The following is a 17,626-nucleotide window of genomic DNA, read 5'->3' on the forward strand; positions in this document are numbered from 1 at the left end:
TTGTTCTGTCCCTAAGTCAGAAAACCCCCGAAAAGAAGTTCACACACGCAACCAGCCGGAAAGGTATAAGATGGAAATATACGAGGGTCGCCCAGAACGTAATGCACCACATTTTTTTCCTTTATTGAAGACAATGAAACTTGCATACAAGGAAGAATGGCGTTTCTTCTACACTCTCTATTTTCCCACATAATCTCTGTCCAGTTCTATGGCCTTCCTCCAGCGACACACAAGGGTGTGAATGCCCTGTCGGTACCACTCCTTGTTCTGGTCACGAAGCCATTTCTGCATTGTAATGGCCTCCATATCTGTGCCCAGTGACCAATTGTACTTCCGTCGACTGCAGATTCTCCATAAACTGTACACAAACGTTTGTGAATGTTCCCAACAGTTTCTTTCTATGCAGTGAGAAATTCAATGATGACACACTGCTTGTAACGTACGTCACTTACAGATGCCATTTCGAAACACTGCTGCAGCTATGCTCTCTGTCTGAAGAAACACAAAATTTACACACAGATATAATGGATATCTAAAGTTTTGCATTCATACCATTACTGTAGGCTGAGAAAAAAAATTGGTGCATGGCTTTCTGGGCGAGCCTCGTATATTGGTTAAAAAATGCCCATAGTATCAAAATAGTTAAAAGTGAAAGGAACTTTATCAAGAGTTGTGCAGTGGTCATAGCCTTTTGGCATGAGTGCTGGATGAGCAGTCTGTGGCTACTTACTGCTGTCTGGAAGCAAATATGATCTCTACAGCATGGAGAACACTCCTTGTCATTGCTGGAATGTTGTCATTTGCACTGATTCCTCATGAGACTTCTTATATAGTTACCAGGTGTGGCCAAGTGTACTATTTATGTATTTGTTTGTTTATTTATTAGATTTTTATACTATAGAGCTAGTCACATACAAATCTCTCTATTCTCAAAAAAAATCCTGCCTGGTCCTAGTTCTGCACACTCTTGCATCCATAAATGGTTCGTGGTCATCTCCTGAGTCACTCATTCACACCTCTGGGGATGCCATAGTCTCTGGTTGTCTTTCAGTCTCTAACTCCTCCTACTCCTCCTCACTCTCAGATTCAGGGGCCAAGAACACTGGCCTGGGACACTAAAATAGAAACATAGAAACATAGAAGTCTGACGGCAGAAAAAGACCTCCTGGTCCATCTAGTCTGCCCTTATACTATTTTCTGTATTTTATCTTAGGATGGATATGTGTTTATCCCAGTCATGTTTAAATTCAGTTACTGTGGATTTATCTACCACGTCTGCTGGAAGTTTGTTCCAAGGATCTACTACTCTTTCAGTAAAATAATATTTTCTCATGTTGCTTTTGATCTTTCCCCCAACTAACTTCAGATTGTGTCCCCTTGTTCTTGTGTTCACTTTCCTATTAAAAACACTTCCCTCCTGAACCTTATTTAACCCTTTAATATATTTAAATGTTTCGATCATGTCCACCCTTTTCCTTCTGTCCTCCAGACTATACAGATTGAGTTCATTAAGTCTTTCTTGATACGTTTTATGCTTAAGACCTTCCACCATTCTTGTAGCCCGTCTCTCGATCTTCAGAATCCGTGATAATAATAATAATAATTTATTAGATTTGTATGCCGTCCCTCTCCGAGGACTCGGAGCAGCCTCGTGATCAGCTTTTCAGGAAGTTGACTGGCTACAACAATCATCAGTGTAACCTAGTTGGGTCATGAAACACAAGGACTCCACAGCCCCACCTCCTCTTCCTTGTTTTTCCTGCAGACCCCTCTCCCTTCTAACACTGATGATGTTTCCTAGTTGGGTCGTGAAACGTCTGCGGGAAAACAGCCCTGCAGTTCAATTCTGAGCTACAGATATTCTTTCCCACCAATCCACGAGAAAGTTTATTTTGACTTTTCTTCACTTCCTTTCTCGGTCCGCAGCTGCCCCTGACTGTCCCGGAGGGTCCCCGGAAGGACCTGGCTCTTCTCTCCCCCGAGGCCGCCTGCACGTCTCCGTTGGCCCCTCCCAAGCCGCCACCTTCCGAGGGGACCGGACCCCCGCCACACGGTAGGAAATGCCCAGCTGTTCCCAGAATCTTTCCCAGAATCTGGAAAAAGTGACTTAATTGGGGATCGCTCAGAGGAACTTCCCCATTCAGGGCAGTCTACCTGCAGAAGCCAGGGAGCTCTTGAAGGAGAATCGGGCAAGGATTATGGGCTCTAAGGGTCTGGCCAAAATGGAGGGGGACTTCTCAGGAGGTCGTAAAAGGAGGTCATGTGACCGTCATAAACACGAGTCCATTTCCAATTGTCCAAATTTTGATCAGGTTGACCACAGGGAGGCTCTCACAGCCATTAAAGGTGAAAAACGGCCATAATGGTCACTTTTTCCAGGGCTGTTGTAATCCTGGTCACTAAATGAACTGTCCTATGTCGAGGACTGCCTGCAATCTTCATTTTGGAGTCTTGTTTGTTTGTTTATTTATTTATTTTTATAAAGTTTTATTTATAAACATATATGCACATCACACAAAACAAAGACATTTAAAAACTTTGGACATTCGTGTAGCAAATTTGTGTTACAATTTCTTATTGTGCTCATATTCTATTACACAACTATTTTTACATATTTGTTATGGACCAGTTTATTTATTTTTATTTTATTTTATATTATTTATTGGATTTGTATGCCGCCCCTCTCCGTAGACTCGGGGCAGCTAACAACAATGATAAAAAACAACATGTAACAATCCAATTAATAAAACAACTAAAAACCCTTATTATAAAACCAAACATACACACAAACATACCATGCATAACTAGTAATGGCCTAGGGGGAAGGAATATCTTAACTCCCCCATGCCTGGCGGCATAAGTGAGTCTTGAGTAATTTACAAAAGACAGGGAGGGTGGGGGCAGTTCTAATCTCCGGGGGGAGTTGGCTCCAGAGGCCTGGGGCTGCCACAGAGAAGGCTCTTCCCCTGGGGCCCGCCAAATGACATTGTTTAGTCGATGGGACCCGGAGAAGGCCAACTCTGTGGGACCTTATTGGTTGCTGGGATTCGTGCGGTAGCAGGCGGTTCTGGAGGTAATCTGGTCCAATGTCATGTAGGGCTTTAAAGGTCATGACCAACACTTTGAATTGTGACCGGAAACTGATCGGCAGCCAATGCAAGCCACGGAGTGTTGAGGAAACATGGGCGAATCTTGGAAGCCCCACGACGGCTGTCGCGGCTGCGTTCTGCATGATCTGAAGTTTCCAAACACTTTTCAAAGGTAGCCCCATGTAGAGAGCGTTGCAGTAATCGAACCTCGAGGTGATAAGGGCATGAGCGACTGTGAGCAATGACTCCCTGTCCAAATAGGGCCGCAACATTATATACATCATATTTTATATATATAGTCTTATATCTATTTTCCCCTTGACCCATTCATCACCAAGAAATGACTCTCATTTGTTAATTGACTCAATGTACGTTTGTTACTTTATCTTTTTATTCCCAGCCAGCAATAGAACATGTCCCAACCTTTATAATATTCTGACTCTTCCTTATTTATAAATTTCCTTTAAAAAAAAAAAAGTTTTTATTGAACTTTAAACATTTTTAAAAATACACAAAAAATACACAAACACATAATAATATAAATACATCTACAGAACTTATTTTTTTTATTTCCAGTGTTATTTATCCATCTCTGCACAGGCTATTATTTTCTCTACTATATCTTCTTCTGTTGGCATATAACAACTGTGGCAAGATTAACATTTGCTCAATGTTGGAAAAATGAAAACGGAGCCTTGTTTTTTTAACAGACGCTGCTCGGAGGGAAAGACTTTGAGTTTTGGGGGGCTTGTTAAAAAACTCTCTATTTTGGGCGTCAGTCAAGGACTATTTGTGGGCTTACCACCGTTTCTTAGAAGGGGTGAAAATCAGAGGCCCCACCGTGAAAATGGCAAAACGGGGGCACCTTGAGATGCTCCATCCCACCCCTTTGTCGTTCTTCTACCCAGCTTCCTTCCTGGCCCAGAAATGCGTCCCCCCACCCGCTCAACTGTGGGGCCTGTCCCTCCCCGATCTGTGACTGGGGAGTGGGGGGGTTGGGATGTGACAGCAGCCTTTTGTCTGCCTTTTGGGAAGGGGGTGCCACCCCACCCCCCAAAACAATAGGGCTGCCCTCCCCTCCTGCTTCACCCCACAGCTGGATTCCTGACCCGGCTGCCCCCCTTCACGCCCGTTAAAGGGAGCAAAACTTCAGCATGCATGACCCCCCCCTCCTTGGGAGGGGTGAGATCACATCTGCATTCTGGGGGGGGGAGGCAAGATAATCCACCACCACCCTCAGCCCCCCTCCCCAGGCTGGACGATGCTCCTTGAAAGCAGCAGGCCTGCCTGGGTGGAAAATGGGGGGGGGGCTGCTGAGAAGGGGAGGAATTGCCCCCCACCCACCCAGAAGCAGCTGTCTTTCTCTTATGCAAACATACACACACACACAAACAGACACCCCTCCCTCACTTCCAGCTGCTCTTTTGGTGGAAACATGTAAAGACATCTGGAAAAATCCTGCAAAGATTGATTGATTTAGTTATTTTATTTTATCTGTCATTATCTACCTACCTACCTACCTACCTATCTATCTATCTATCTATCTATCTATCTATCTATCTATCTATCTATCTATCTGTATCTCTCTCTCTCTTTCTGTCTAGTTAATTAGTTATTTTATTTATTTATTTACTTACCTATTTATTCAATACAATTTATTATTTGTTATTTAGTTAGTTATTTAATTATTTTATTTATTTTGTTTGTTTATTTTGCTTACTTGCTTATTTATTTATCCATTTAATGTATTTATTTTATTTATTCATTCATTTAGTTATTTGATTTATTTACTTACTATTATATTATATTATATTATATTATATTATATTATATTATATTATATTATATTATATTATATTATATTATATTTATTAGATTTATATTGCACCCAACTCTCGAAGGACTCTGGGTGGCTTCCAATAAGAAAAATATATATTTTTTAAAAAGATAATGTGAAACAGTCGACAACTCCTATATATCTTTTGAGACCCGATCTAAAGGTGTGTCATTGGTTGATGGGATTCCCTTCCACAAGAGGTTGTGACAGCTGTCAGTCTGGATAGCTTCAAGGCAGGATGAGATAGATTCATGGATGCCAAGTGTATCATAGGTGGTGATTGAAACGGATGTCCAAGTGCTGTCTCTCTGTTGGTTGAGGCAGGCAGGATTTCCTTGGGTCCCATTTGTTGGGGGTCAAGGGAAAAGTGGGGGTTGCCTTCTCTTTCTGCTCAAGATCCCCATGGACAATTGGGGGGCCACTGTGGGACACAGAATACTGGACTCGATGGGCTTTGGCCCCATTCAGCAGGGCTCTTCTTAGGTTCTGATTCTTATGTGTCATTGGTCAACGACCCCAGGCCTTCTGGGTGGGATAGATGGGGTGGAGCCCCCCCAAACACCCCCTGGCCCTTGGGTGTCATTTTTCTCCCTTACCACAATGGGGAGTGGAATTTCCCTTGCTTGTGCTGTTGCACCCGATTTTACGACCTTTTCTCTCTCGGATGTCGAAGATGTGACCGCTGTTGTTGTGAAGTTGTGACTTTTGACCACAATGGAGCATTTGGTTTCCGTTGTTAAACGAGGCAGCTGTTGAACAGCTTTTGCTCCATTTTATGGCTTTTGCCATGGTTCATGCAGTTGTTAAGCAAATCTGGCTTGCCAGAAGGTGGCCAGTGGCAATCACACAATTCTGGGGTTGGACTAGACTAGAAGACCTCCAAGGTCCCTTCCAACTCAGTTATTCTGTTTTTCCCTTCTTTGTAACCTCGGAAGCTCCTTTCTCCGCCCTAAATCATTCGGTGGGGCAACAGCTGGCCCTGGTGTGGGGAGAACCCACTTTCTGGCCCCTAAAACTCACCTCTAAATCTAACCTTAAAAAATCCGCCCCTTCTGTATTTAAGTTCAAATTTAAATCTAAATCTGAGAAGAAAGGGAAAACTAATTTTAATTTTAACTTTAATTTTAACTTTAATTTTAATTTTAATTTTTAAATTATTTTAATTATTTTAATTATTTTAATTATTATTTTAATTTAAATTAATTTAATTTTAATTTTTTTAAATTTTATTAGAAACATAGAAACATAGAAGACTGACGGCAGAAAAAGACCCCATGGTCCATCTAGTCTGCCCTTTTACTATTTCCTGTATTTTATCTTACAATGGATATATGTTTATCCCAGGCATGTTTAAATTCGGTTACTGTGGATTTACCAACCACGTCTGCTGGAAGTTTGTTCCAAGGATCTACTACTCTTTCAGTAAAATAATACTTTCTCATGTTGCCTTTGATCTTTCCCCCAACTAACTTCAGATTGTGTCCCCTTGTTCTTGTGTTCACTTTCCTGTTAAAAACACTTCCCTCCTGGACCCTATTTAACCCTTTAACATATTTAAATGTTTCGATCATGTCCCCCCTTTTCCTTCTGTCCTCCAGACTATACAAACTATATTAAACTATATCCAGACTATATTAAAATTAGCTTCCCTTTCTTCTCCGATTTCTTTTGCAAAGGTATAAACCACCTATATGGGAAGGAAGAAAAAGTCAAATATTTCAAAACTGGGTTTTTTTTATTAGGGGTGGGGAAACCAGAATAAATAGAAGTACCGTGGGGTTGTTTTAGGGTTTGCCTGTTTTGTTTGCTTTCCTAGCCCAGCCCTTTGTCCTGGATCATTGGGGTGGGGGGAGCGTATTTGAGCAGCCCCACTCCGGAGGCACGGGGTGACCTTTGACCCCCTCCCCAAACAGTGGCCGCTGATTCTAAAACAAAGGGGAGTGCCTCCTTCTTGCTGGATTGGCTGGGAATGTTGGGATTCGTAGTCCTGATGTGGGAGGGGTGACATTTGGAGGGGGAGGGGAGGGGCTACAAGTGGGGAAGGACTTTTTTGTGAGGGGTCTTGTGGGGAGGGCACGTAGAAGCAGCCCCCCCTCCAACCCCTCTCTCTCATTCCACTTGTCCCAGTGCATAGATGGGTTACAAAACTGAAGTGTTTGGGGCTTTTGTTACAGGGGGGGGGGGAAGCCCCCAAACGTCTGTGTGTGTTTGTGTGTGTGTGTTTGTGTAGTGTGGATAAAAAGCCCGGCATCTGTCTGATGGCGTGGGGAGCAGGAGGTGATTGGCAGGCCTAATCAGATTAAGCCAAACGAACCGCGTAGACAAAGGAAGGACATTTAACGGCTGCTCCTTCTGCCAACTTCTTTCCCCAAAATCCAAAATCCCCTGGTTCAAATCCCGGCTGGGAGGGAGCAGCTGGGCCGGCTCAGTGCCATGGGGTCTGGCTGTTGTTTGGGGCGGCCCACCTGGCTGTGGGAACCCCAGGTGAGCGAGGGAGGAAGTTTTCCAAATAGGGGAGGGGTTCACTTTCTCCTCTTTTTTCCCCTGCACAAAAAATGAGGGGTTTCAGGGGGGCGGGCTGGACTGGAAGACGTCGGAGGTGATGCTGTCTTCGAATGGAGACCCTCTAAGTCAGTGTTTCCCAACCTTGACAACTTGAAGATATCTGGACTTCAACTCCCAGAATTCCCCAGCCAGCGAATTCTGGGAGTTGAAGTCCAAATATCTTCAAATTGCCAAGGTTGGGAAACACTGCTCTAAGTGGGGGGATGGAGGAGAGGGAGGGGTTTCCCCCCCTAATATTCCAGCAGGAATGGTCTTGGGATCTCCTGCTTGGACTGGAAGCCCCCCCCCATGAATATTTCTAGCTCAGGGTTGAAAGGAGGGGGCGTCCTTGCAGACGTTTCGTGACCCAGCTAGGTAGCCTCGTCAGCGAGGCATGGGAGGGGAGACGGCACGGAAGAGGAGGGGGTTTGCGGGGTCCGCTCTGACCTCGTTCGCTTCCTTGCGGGGGGGCGTCCAAGGTGTGGGCGGGTCTGCGCGGGGGGGCGGGGCGGACGCGACCAATGAGGGGCGGGGGGCGTCGGAGGGGGCGGGGGCTGCGGGCGCGGCTTCTGCTCCCGCGGCGCGGTGGGCGGCATTGTTCACGGCCCCGCCGAGCCCCGCGACGCCCCTCCGCGACCCCCGGCCGCCCCCCCCCGTAGAAGGACCCCGGCCCTGCCGCCCCCCCCCCGCCGGAGCGCGCATGGGGGGCTGGGCGGGCCGGGCGGCGCAGGTAAGGCGGGGGAGCGGGGGGGGGCAACCCCCAGATCTGGGCCTCCGGGGCTTCTCCGCGTGGCCCCCACTTCCCTCCGGGGGGCACTAGCGGGGCTGAGTGGGGGGGGGGTCTCCCGTGGGTCGGCAGAGGAGCGGTGGAAAGCACGCTCGCCTCCCCAACGGGCCTCTGCGGGACTCCAGCGCCCATGCTTCCCAGCCAGGCTCCTTTTGGGGCGCTGGGTTTTTGTAGGGCTGCCAAAGGGGAGCGGGGGGGGGGCGTTTGGGTTGGGATGGAGGGGGGTATTTGGGGGCTGTTTGTGTTGCAGTCACAGCAGCTCTCAGGACTTTCGGGTGGCTTGGACTACAACTCCCATCCCGGGTGCGGTTTGCATTCTCTGGGGGGGTGCAAGAGAGAGGGTGCATGGCTTCCAAGGGCTTAAGAGCCCCTTGCAGATGGCATCCTTTGGAGACTGCAATTCCCATGCTGCTTTTCTCTTGGTCTTGCAGAGAGAGAGAGAGAGAGTGTGTGTGTGTACAAGTCAGGCTCCCGCCCCCCGCCCCCCAGCTGTGCTGCCTGTCAATCTCCCCCCTGCTTCCTTCCCAGCCCCCCCCCCCAAGGCCTAACCCGGGTTATCCAAACACCCCACTATTGACATTATCCAGGACTCCCGCACCCGATGGCAGGGCCTTGTTTGGTGGTGGCTTTATTGCAAGGGAGCGGAAGGGCCCCCTTTCAGCCCAGCCTCTCCCCCTCCACCAGCCCTGGCAGGTAGGCCAAGTGGAGGCCAGGAAAGTTTGTTTCCAGTTGTTTTCACAATGTTGCAATGTTGCAGTCTAGTTGGGCTCCTTTAGAGCAGGGGTCTCCAAACTTTAAGACTTGTGGACTTCAACTCCCAGAATTCTCCAGCCAGCTCTGCTGTAGAGTTGAAGTCCACAAGTCCTAAAGTTCCCAAGTTTGGAGACCCCTGCTGTTTAGAGTGTCACACTTTTGCAGTGTTGGGGTTTCTTTTTTGAACTTTGTGCTGGCTGAGGAATTCTGGGAGTTGAAGTCCGCGCATCTTAAGGCTGAGAAACAGCACTGCGGGGGTTTGGGGGATGCTCTCCCCCCCGATTTCCTTCCCCCTCCCCTCCTCAAGCGAGCCCACCTCCACCAGTTGTGCCCCCCACCCTTCACCTGCCATGGTTTCCAAACTTCTTCCTAAACTAGAATTCCCAGGAGAAGGCATCTGTCGAATCTGGGGGACAGAATGGAAAAGGGGGGGACATGATCGAAGCATTTAAATATGTTAAAGGGTTGAATAAGGATCAGGAGGGATGTGTTTTTAATAAGAAAGTGAACCCAAGAACAAGGGGACACAATCTGAGGTCAGTTGGGGGAAAGATCAGAAGCAATGTGAGAAAATATTATTTGACTGAAAGAGTAGTAGAGGCTTGGAACAAGCTCCCAGCAGACGTGGTTGGTCAATCCACAGGAACTGAATGTAAACATGCCTGGGATAAACATAGATCCATCCTAAGATAAAATACAGGAAATAGTATAAGGTCAGACTAGATGCACCAGGAGGTCTTTTTCTGCCATCAGTCTTCTAGGTTTCTATATTTCTATGAATGATGAAGGAAGGAAGGAAGGAAAGGTTAGAGGAAGGAAAGAAGGTTAGAAGAAGGAAGGAAAGAAAGAAGGAAGAAAGGAATGAGGAAGGAAGAATTCACAGGAACTGAATGTAAACATGCCTGGGATAAACATAGATCCATCCTAAGATAAAATACAGGAAATAGTATAAGGTCAGACTAGATGCACCAGGAGGTCTTTTTCTGCCATCAGTCTTCTAGGTTTCTATATTTCTATGAATGATGAAGGAAGGAAGGAAAGGTTAGAGGAAGGAAGGAAAGGTTAGAGGAAGGAAAGAAGGTTAGAGGAAGGAAGGAAGGAAAGAAAGAAGGAAGGAAGGAATGAGGAAGGAAGAATTCACAGGAACTGAATGTAAACATGCCTGGGATAAACACAGATCCATCCTAAGGTAAAATACAGGAAAGAGTAGAAGGGCAGACGAGATGGACCAGGAGGTCTTTTTCTGCTGTCAATCTTCTGTGTTTCTATGCTTCTAAGCCATCTTTCCTCCCCCTGCCAGCCCCCAGAAGGTGCAGATGAAGTTGCTTTGGTGTCACCTACGGAGAAGCTGACTCTGTCAGGGAGGGGCCCCTCACTCCAAATCATCCTTCGGGTTTTCCAGTGGGGGGAAAAGTTTGCTTAAACTTTTTTTGATACACTTTGTTGACGGCTGTTTTGAGATTCAATCTTTGCAGGCGCTTTTGGCCCCCAGAGCTCGTTGTTTGTGTGTGTGTCAGAGGATTCTTGTTTCCAGGAAGTGGCGTGTGGCGGAGGGTGGGAAGGACACACACACACACACACACACACAAAGGCGGCTTTCTACAGCTGTAAATAATCCTCTCCTTCCGGTCCCATTGCTGCGGTTTCCCTTCCTTCCTTCCTTCCGTTCCTCTGCTACGGAAATCAAAACCTGGAGTCCCGATTCCAGCGACCTGGAATTCAGGAGAATCCTCCTCCCTGCGAGGACAATTAACCCGTGGGACAGCTGGCCACCAGATGTGGGGGGACGTGTTCAAGAAGAGGCCGGACAGCCACTTGGGTGAAATAGTGTAGGAGGTAATGCAATGAGAGAATTGGTTAAAAGACTTCAGCAAAGTGGGGGTGGGGGGGGTGGGCAGCCTCCTCTCCTCTCCTAAAGGAGACCCTTCCCCATTTGTTTTAGGGGGGGCTGGCTCTAAAGGGCTTTTCGGCTGGCTGCCCAGATTCATTCCCCTACGAGATGGGCAGATAAACAAACCCGAAATGAAAGAACGGTGACTGGCATGGACCCTCTCCCTGGGCTCTCCAGTGGGGAGGGGGCTTCCGGTGGGAGCACCGCATGGCCAGGAATCCCCAGCGGGCAAGGGGAGGGGCTGGGCCTGATGGGTGGTGGGTTCCCCTTGGCTTCTCTAAGCCCCGCTTTGAATTTGCATTGTGAGGCCAGATGGCAACTCCACCCAGAGGCAGCCTAGGTCTGATTGGATTAGGGCCACGCTTGTGGGGGGCGCTGGTGTGTGTTTGTGTGTGTGTGAAGGGGTGTGTGTGTCAGAGCCCAGCCTGGATGGACGTTGCAGCCTGGAAGTGGGCAGAAGTGGGGCCGCGAAGCCCAGTTCCCCAAACGCTGCGCATGAGAACAGAAAACCACAATAGTTCCAGGCTTGCACAGCTGAGAGAGGGGTGGGGCTTGTTCCTTTGTGTTGTGACTCGTTGTCCCTCCCTGCCAGCGCTTCCTTCCTTCCCCGTGCGCGCATGTTCCGTGGTGACTGCTGAGTGATTTTCCCTTCCGCTTTTTTTTGAGAGAGCAGAAAAACCAGGATAAAGTTGGCAGGGACCCTGGAGGTCTTCTAGTCCAGTGATTTTCAGCCTTTTTTGAGCCATGGCACATTTTTTACATTTACAAAACCCTGGGACACATTGAGGGGGGGGGGGCGGCTAAAAAATGTTTGGACAAAAAAAAATTCTCTCCCTCCCTTTCGCTCTATTTCTCTCTCCATCCCTCTTTCTCTCCCTTCTTTTTTTCTCTCCATCCCTCTTTCTTTCTCTCTTCCTTCCTTCCTCTCTTTTTTGCTTTCTTTCTCCCTCCCTCCCTCTATGTCTTTCTCCCACCTTCCCTCCCTCTCTTTCTCTCACTCTCTCTTTCTTTCTCTCTCTTGCTCTCTTTCTCTCTTGCTTTCTTTCTCTCTCTCTTGCTCTCTCTCTTTCTTTCTCTTGTTTTCTTTCTCTCTTTCTTTCTCTCTTTCTTTCTTTCTCTTTCTTTCTCTCTCTCTCTCTCTTTCTTTCTCTCTCTCTTGTTTTCTTTCTCCCTCTGAGCTTCACAGCACACCTGACCATGTCTCACGGCACACTAGTGTGCCACGGCACACTGGTTGAAAAACACTGTTCTAGTCTAACCCCCTTTTGTGAAACCACAGTTAAACCAGTCACTGGTCCAAACCTGGTTTTGGCACCCTCCTGCTGCTCAACGGCTAGATTTAAACTAACTTTGGGGGCAGGGGGGTTGTGTGAACTCTGTCCTGGTTTGTCACTTGTGGCTTCTCACGTGACAACGCAACTCTTGGTGGTCTGACAAAGGCTCAGCCAGTCTAGGGTGGGCGTGGGGATTTATCCACCAGCTGCTGGTGCTTTTTCCCCCCACTGTAAAATCAGAATAATTTGGGACTTTCCTGCGACAAAAAAAAATCCTTAGATAAGATTTATGTGAGTTTTGCAAGTATCTGAATTCTTGGAATATTTCTGTCTGCTTCAAATCTTGCAAACCTCTGCTTTTAAAGGGTCAGTTTTTGAACGCTGCGTATTTCAGAGGGACTTACAAGATCCCCATGGCCTTGCAACTGATTTAATTAACTTAGAAATGATTATGTGGTTTACCGGAGATTTGGAACCTGGCTAATCAGCTAACCTTGATAGTTCAGCATTCACACATGCGTGCACACAAATTCTGGTTAGAAAGCGTCTTGAGATTGTTAGTACCAGGGGCACACAGGTACTTCTTGAGTTATGATGACCACACCTTGTTTCCAAGTCACGAAAACAGAATACGCGAGTTGGAAGGGACCCTAGAGGTCTTCTAGTCCAACCCCCTGGAACCAATCCCACCAGGGAGGTTTGCTTTTGGGGATATAGCAGAGACAATATTATTATTATTATTATTATTATTATTATTATTATTATTATTATTATTATTATTATTATTATTTTATTAGATTTGTATGCCGCCCCTCTCCGAAGACTCGGGCAGCTAACAACAATATAAAAAGACAATGTAAACAAATCTAATATTAAAAAACAATCTAAAAAACCCCAATTTAAAGAACCACTCATACATACAAGCATACCATGTATAAATTCTATAAGCCTAGGGGGAAGGGAAATTTCAGTTCCCCCATGCCATACGACAGAGGTGGGTTTTAAGGAGCTTGCGAAAGGCAAGGAGGGTGGGGGCAACTCTGATATCTGGGGGGAGCTGGTTCCAAAGGGTCGGGGCCGCCACAGAGAAGGCTCTCCTCCTGGGTCCCGCCAAACGACATTGCTTAGACCCGGAGAAGGCCAACTCTGTGGGACCTAACCGGTCGCTGGGATTCGTGCAGCATAATAATTGGGTCACACACACACACACAGCTGGACTTTGGGGTGTCGTGCAGATTGCCACAAGGCAAGAACGATGCCTGATCCATGGACCAGATTGGAGGCGGCTCAAACAGTGCAGCCTGGCTCTTCTCCCTTTGGAAATACAAGCAATAAATCCAAATATTCTCATTTGTCGCAACCCTGATTGCGCTAGAAAGGTCTTCCTCCTTTCTGCACCTCGCAGTCCCTTGCAGCACTGATGATGTTCCCTAGTTGGGTTGCGAAATGCCTGCAAAGACCCACCAACGTCAGGGAGCCCCCATTTCAAACCTGAGCTGCAAATACAGTATTCCCTTTTGTCGCAACCCTAGGAAGCTCCTTTGGTTTAAATTCAGCTCCAAACATATTGACAACCAAAGGGACCAGGGACTTGAAAGCCATGCCAGCAAGCACCACAAGCTAGACCCCCACACCCTTGGGGTTTTCTCGCAGTTGGACGAGAACCTAGGAAAGTCACAAGAGGAGGCCTGGATTGTTCTTCCTGGTCGCACTTGGAAACCTGATTTTGGGGTGTCAGGAAGAGTCTTAGGCCTTGCGTCTCGAAAGCTGGTTGTGTGGCACATCTGTTTGCATGAATAGCAATGAGTGACCTTTTCGTTTGCAAAGTGGGCTTATTACCGTACTTTCTGGAGTGTAAAACACAACTTTTTCCTCCCTAAAAAAGGCTGATACTATGTATGTAGCTTTTTTCAAAGCCTTTTTCCCCCTCCCAGCTCTTACCTTGCAGGCTCTTTCATTGTTTCTCTCTGCAAAGAATGTTTTGGAAGCCCTACGTCTTTGCAGATTTTTTTTTTCATTGCTCTAACTTGCTCTGAGTAAGTTTCTTTCCAGCCCTAAGCAGGTGCTAATAATGTTCCCAGCTCTTACCGGCTTGCAAGCTCTTTCACTATTACTCTCTGCGAAGAATGTTTTCCAAGCCCTAAGTCTTTGCAGGGTTTTTTTCCATTGTTCTACTTGCTCCGAATGTTTCTTTCTAGGTGCTAACGATATTCCCAGTTCTTACTGGCTTGCAAGCTCTTTCATTGTTACTCTCTTATGAATAACGTTTTTTTTTAAAGCCCTAACCAGGGGATAAAATAATGCATTGAAACTGACCAGACTAAGGACGCTAGCCAGATGAATATCGGATAAGCAGATTCTTTTCCCTATTTTCTTCCCAAAAAACTAAGGTGTGTCTTATACTCTGAAAAATACAATTACTGTACTTCAATAAAGCCCTTCATGGCACTGGACCAGAATATCTTCGAGACCGCCTTCTGCGGCACAAATCCCAGCGGTTGGTTAGGTCCCACAGTTGGCCTTCTCTGGGTCCCGTCGATGAAACAATGCTGTCTGGCGGGAGCCAGGGGAAGAGCCTTCTCTGTGGCGGCCCCGACCCTCTTGAACCAGCTCCCCCCGGAGATTAGGATTGCCCCAACCCACTCTCCTTGCCTTTCGTAAACTCCTTAAAACTCACCTCTGCCATCAGGCATGGGGGAACTGAGATGTCTCCCCCTGCCTGTGTAGTTTTATGTATGGTATGTTTGTGTGTATGCTTTTTAAATAATGGGTTTTTAGACTTTTAATATTAGATTTGTTATTTTAGACTTTTAATATTAGATTTGTTATTTTAGACTTTTAATATTGGATTTGTTATTTTAGACTTTTAATATTAGATTTGTTACTGTACATTGTTTTATTACTGCTGTGAGCCGCCCCAAGTCTGCGGAAATGGGTGGCATACAAATCTAATAAATAATGTCGTTTGGTGGGCCCCAGGGGAAGAGCCTTCTCTGTGGCGGCCCCGGTCCTCTGGAATCAACCCCCCTCCCCGGAGATTAGAACTGCTCCCACCCTCCCTGTCTTTCGTAAACTACTCAAGACTCACTTATACCGCCAGGCATGGGGGAGTTGAGATACTTTTCCCCCAGGCTCTTTTATATTTTGTTTTATGTTTGGTATGAATGTGTTGTTTGGTTTTTAAAATAATGATAGGGTTTTATATGTTTTTTTAATATTAGATTTGTTCTACTATAATATTGTTTTTATTATTATTGTGAGCCGCCCCGAGTCTTCGGAGAGGGGCGGCATACAAATCTAATAAATTATTATTATGATTATTATTATGATTATTATTACTACTACTACTACTATTACTATTCTTAATAATAATAATAATAATAATAATAATAATAATAATAATAACAACAACAACAACAACTGGGGAAGCATTTTTGCTGCCTGCAGGAACCTCGGGCGTGCTGGGCATCTTTTGTTGACCAAGGCTGCTCCCAGCATGCCTTGCAAAACACGCCTGCTGGCTTCTGTTGTGGAGGTTGCGCGCACGTTGCTGGCCGGAGGGACGGAGGGAGGGCGGGGAAGGCGCACGAGCTGGGAGTGCCGGGGAGCAACAAGCTCCCTCAGGCGTGTGTGTCTGGCGTGCAAAGAGCCGTGTGTGTGTCACATCAAGACCTTTTTATCCCCCCCCCCCCCGGTTAAACACCTGGGAACTTTTCGCTTTCTGCAAAATAAAAGGAAAAAAAAAGAGAGATAAAATTGGCAGCTGCTTTTCCGCCTTTGCAAATTTAGGTGCTTTTGAGCAGACGATCCCGCTGGGCCCTGTTCCTCGTTCATTGGGGGAAAGGATTTTGATTCCTTCCGTGAAAAAAAGGGGCATTTATTTTGGGGGGCAGAATTTGTCTTGTTTAGAAACGGCGCTTTCTTGCCTGTGTAAACATCCTGCTTCGGGTATCATGAGGTCCAGCAACCTGGGTGGTTTTTGTTATTTTTATCCTGCTTTGCAGAGCCTAAGAATTTTTCCTCCTTTGCCAATCGGTCTGGATTGTTTGGGTTTTTGGGAGAGAGAAAGAGATGAGATTTATAATAGAACAGAACAGAATAATAATATTATATGTTATGTTATGTTACATGTTATGTTATATTAATAAGCCAAGATAGTAGCAATATGTGTTTTTGGAACTTAACAACTGTTTTTGGACCCTGGATTTCCTTCCCCAAAAATAGTATTTGTGAACAAGGAACGTAACCACAATTATAAACCCTGTTGTAAACAAGAAACACAACCCTGGAAACTGCATGTAGATTTTCCAAAGCTCTTCCTGTGTTCCTCCGAATGACTTTAATTTGTTAGATGTGTTTATTTCATCTTTTTTATTTAGCTGTGTATGAATTAATGCCTTGGTTTTCTGACATCATAAGTGCTAGAAGGAGGTTGAGGAGGAGAAGGAGGAGGAGGAATAGAATAGAATAGAATATAGAATAGAATAGAATAGAATAGAATTCTTTCTTGGCCAAGTGTGATTGGACACACAAGGAATTTGTCTTTGGTGCAGATGCTCTCAGTGTTCATAAAAGAAAATATACATTAGAACAGAATAGAAATTAAGAAGAGAAGAGAATTATTTACTGGCCAAGTGTGATTGGATAAACAATTTCTCTTAGTGCAGATGCTCTCAGTGTTCATAAAAGAAAAAGAGACATTTGTCAAAAATCAGGAGGTCCAACACTTAATGATTGTCATAGGTGTCAAATAAGCAATCAGGAAACAATATTAATATAAATTGTAAGGATTCAAGCAACAAGTGGGAGGAGATGGGTGATGGGCATGATGAGAAAGGAGGAGGAGGAGGAGGAAGTAGAAGAGGAAGAGGAGGAGGAAGAAGAAGAAGGGGAAGAGGAGGAGGAAGTAGAAGAGGAAGAAGAGGAGGAAGAAGGGGAAGAGGAGGAGAAAGAAGAGGAGGAAGTGTAGGGGAAGGAAGTAGAAGAAGAAGAGGTAGAGGAGGAAGAAGAGGAGGAGGCAGGATGAGGAAGTAGAAGAGGAAGAAGAGGAGGAAGAAGAAGGGGAAGAGGAGGAGGAAGTGTAGGGGAAGGAAGTAGAAGAAGAAGAGGTAGAGGAGGAAGAAGAGGAGGAGGCAGGAGGAGGAAGTAGAAGAGGAAGAAGAGGAGGAAGAAGGGGAAGAGGAGGAGGAAGAAGAGGAAGAAGAGGAGGAAGTAGAAGAGGAAGAGGAGGAGGAAGAAGGGGAAGAGGAGGAGGAAGAAGAGGAGGAAGTGTAGGGGAAGGAAGTAGAAGAAGAAGAGGTAGAGGAGGAAGAAGAGGAGGAGGCAGGAGGAGGAAGTAGAAGAGGAAGAAGAGGAGGAAGAAGAAGAAGGGGAAGAGGAGGAGGAAGAAGAAGAAGGGGAAGAGGAGGAGGAAGTGTAGGGGAAGGAAGTAGAAGAAGAAGAGGTAGAGGA

The 17,626-nt window shown here is 46.1% G+C and overlaps 1 protein-coding gene across 5 annotated transcripts in view; it reads left to right on the forward strand.

Moving 5' to 3' along the window:
* PHC2 (polyhomeotic homolog 2) overlaps positions 1–17,626 on the forward strand; it is a 52,008-nt gene that overhangs the window by 26,230 nt on the left and 8,152 nt on the right. For 3 of the 5 annotated variants that reach the window (XM_070758987.1, XM_070758988.1, XM_070758989.1), the window contains exon 9: positions 1,927–2,053. In XM_070758987.1, coding sequence (XP_070615088.1) covers positions 1,927–2,053 — 127 coding nt within the window. Of the gene's footprint in view, positions 1–1,926; positions 2,054–8,122; positions 8,201–8,583; positions 10,847–17,626 lie in introns of those variants that run through there. The other 2 variants (XM_070758992.1, XM_070758991.1) reach the window with 2 other exon arrangements.

Source organism: Erythrolamprus reginae, chromosome 8 (assembly GCF_031021105.1).
Source record: "Erythrolamprus reginae isolate rEryReg1 chromosome 8, rEryReg1.hap1, whole genome shotgun sequence".
Lineage (NCBI taxonomy): Eukaryota > Metazoa > Chordata > Lepidosauria > Squamata > Dipsadidae > Erythrolamprus > Erythrolamprus reginae.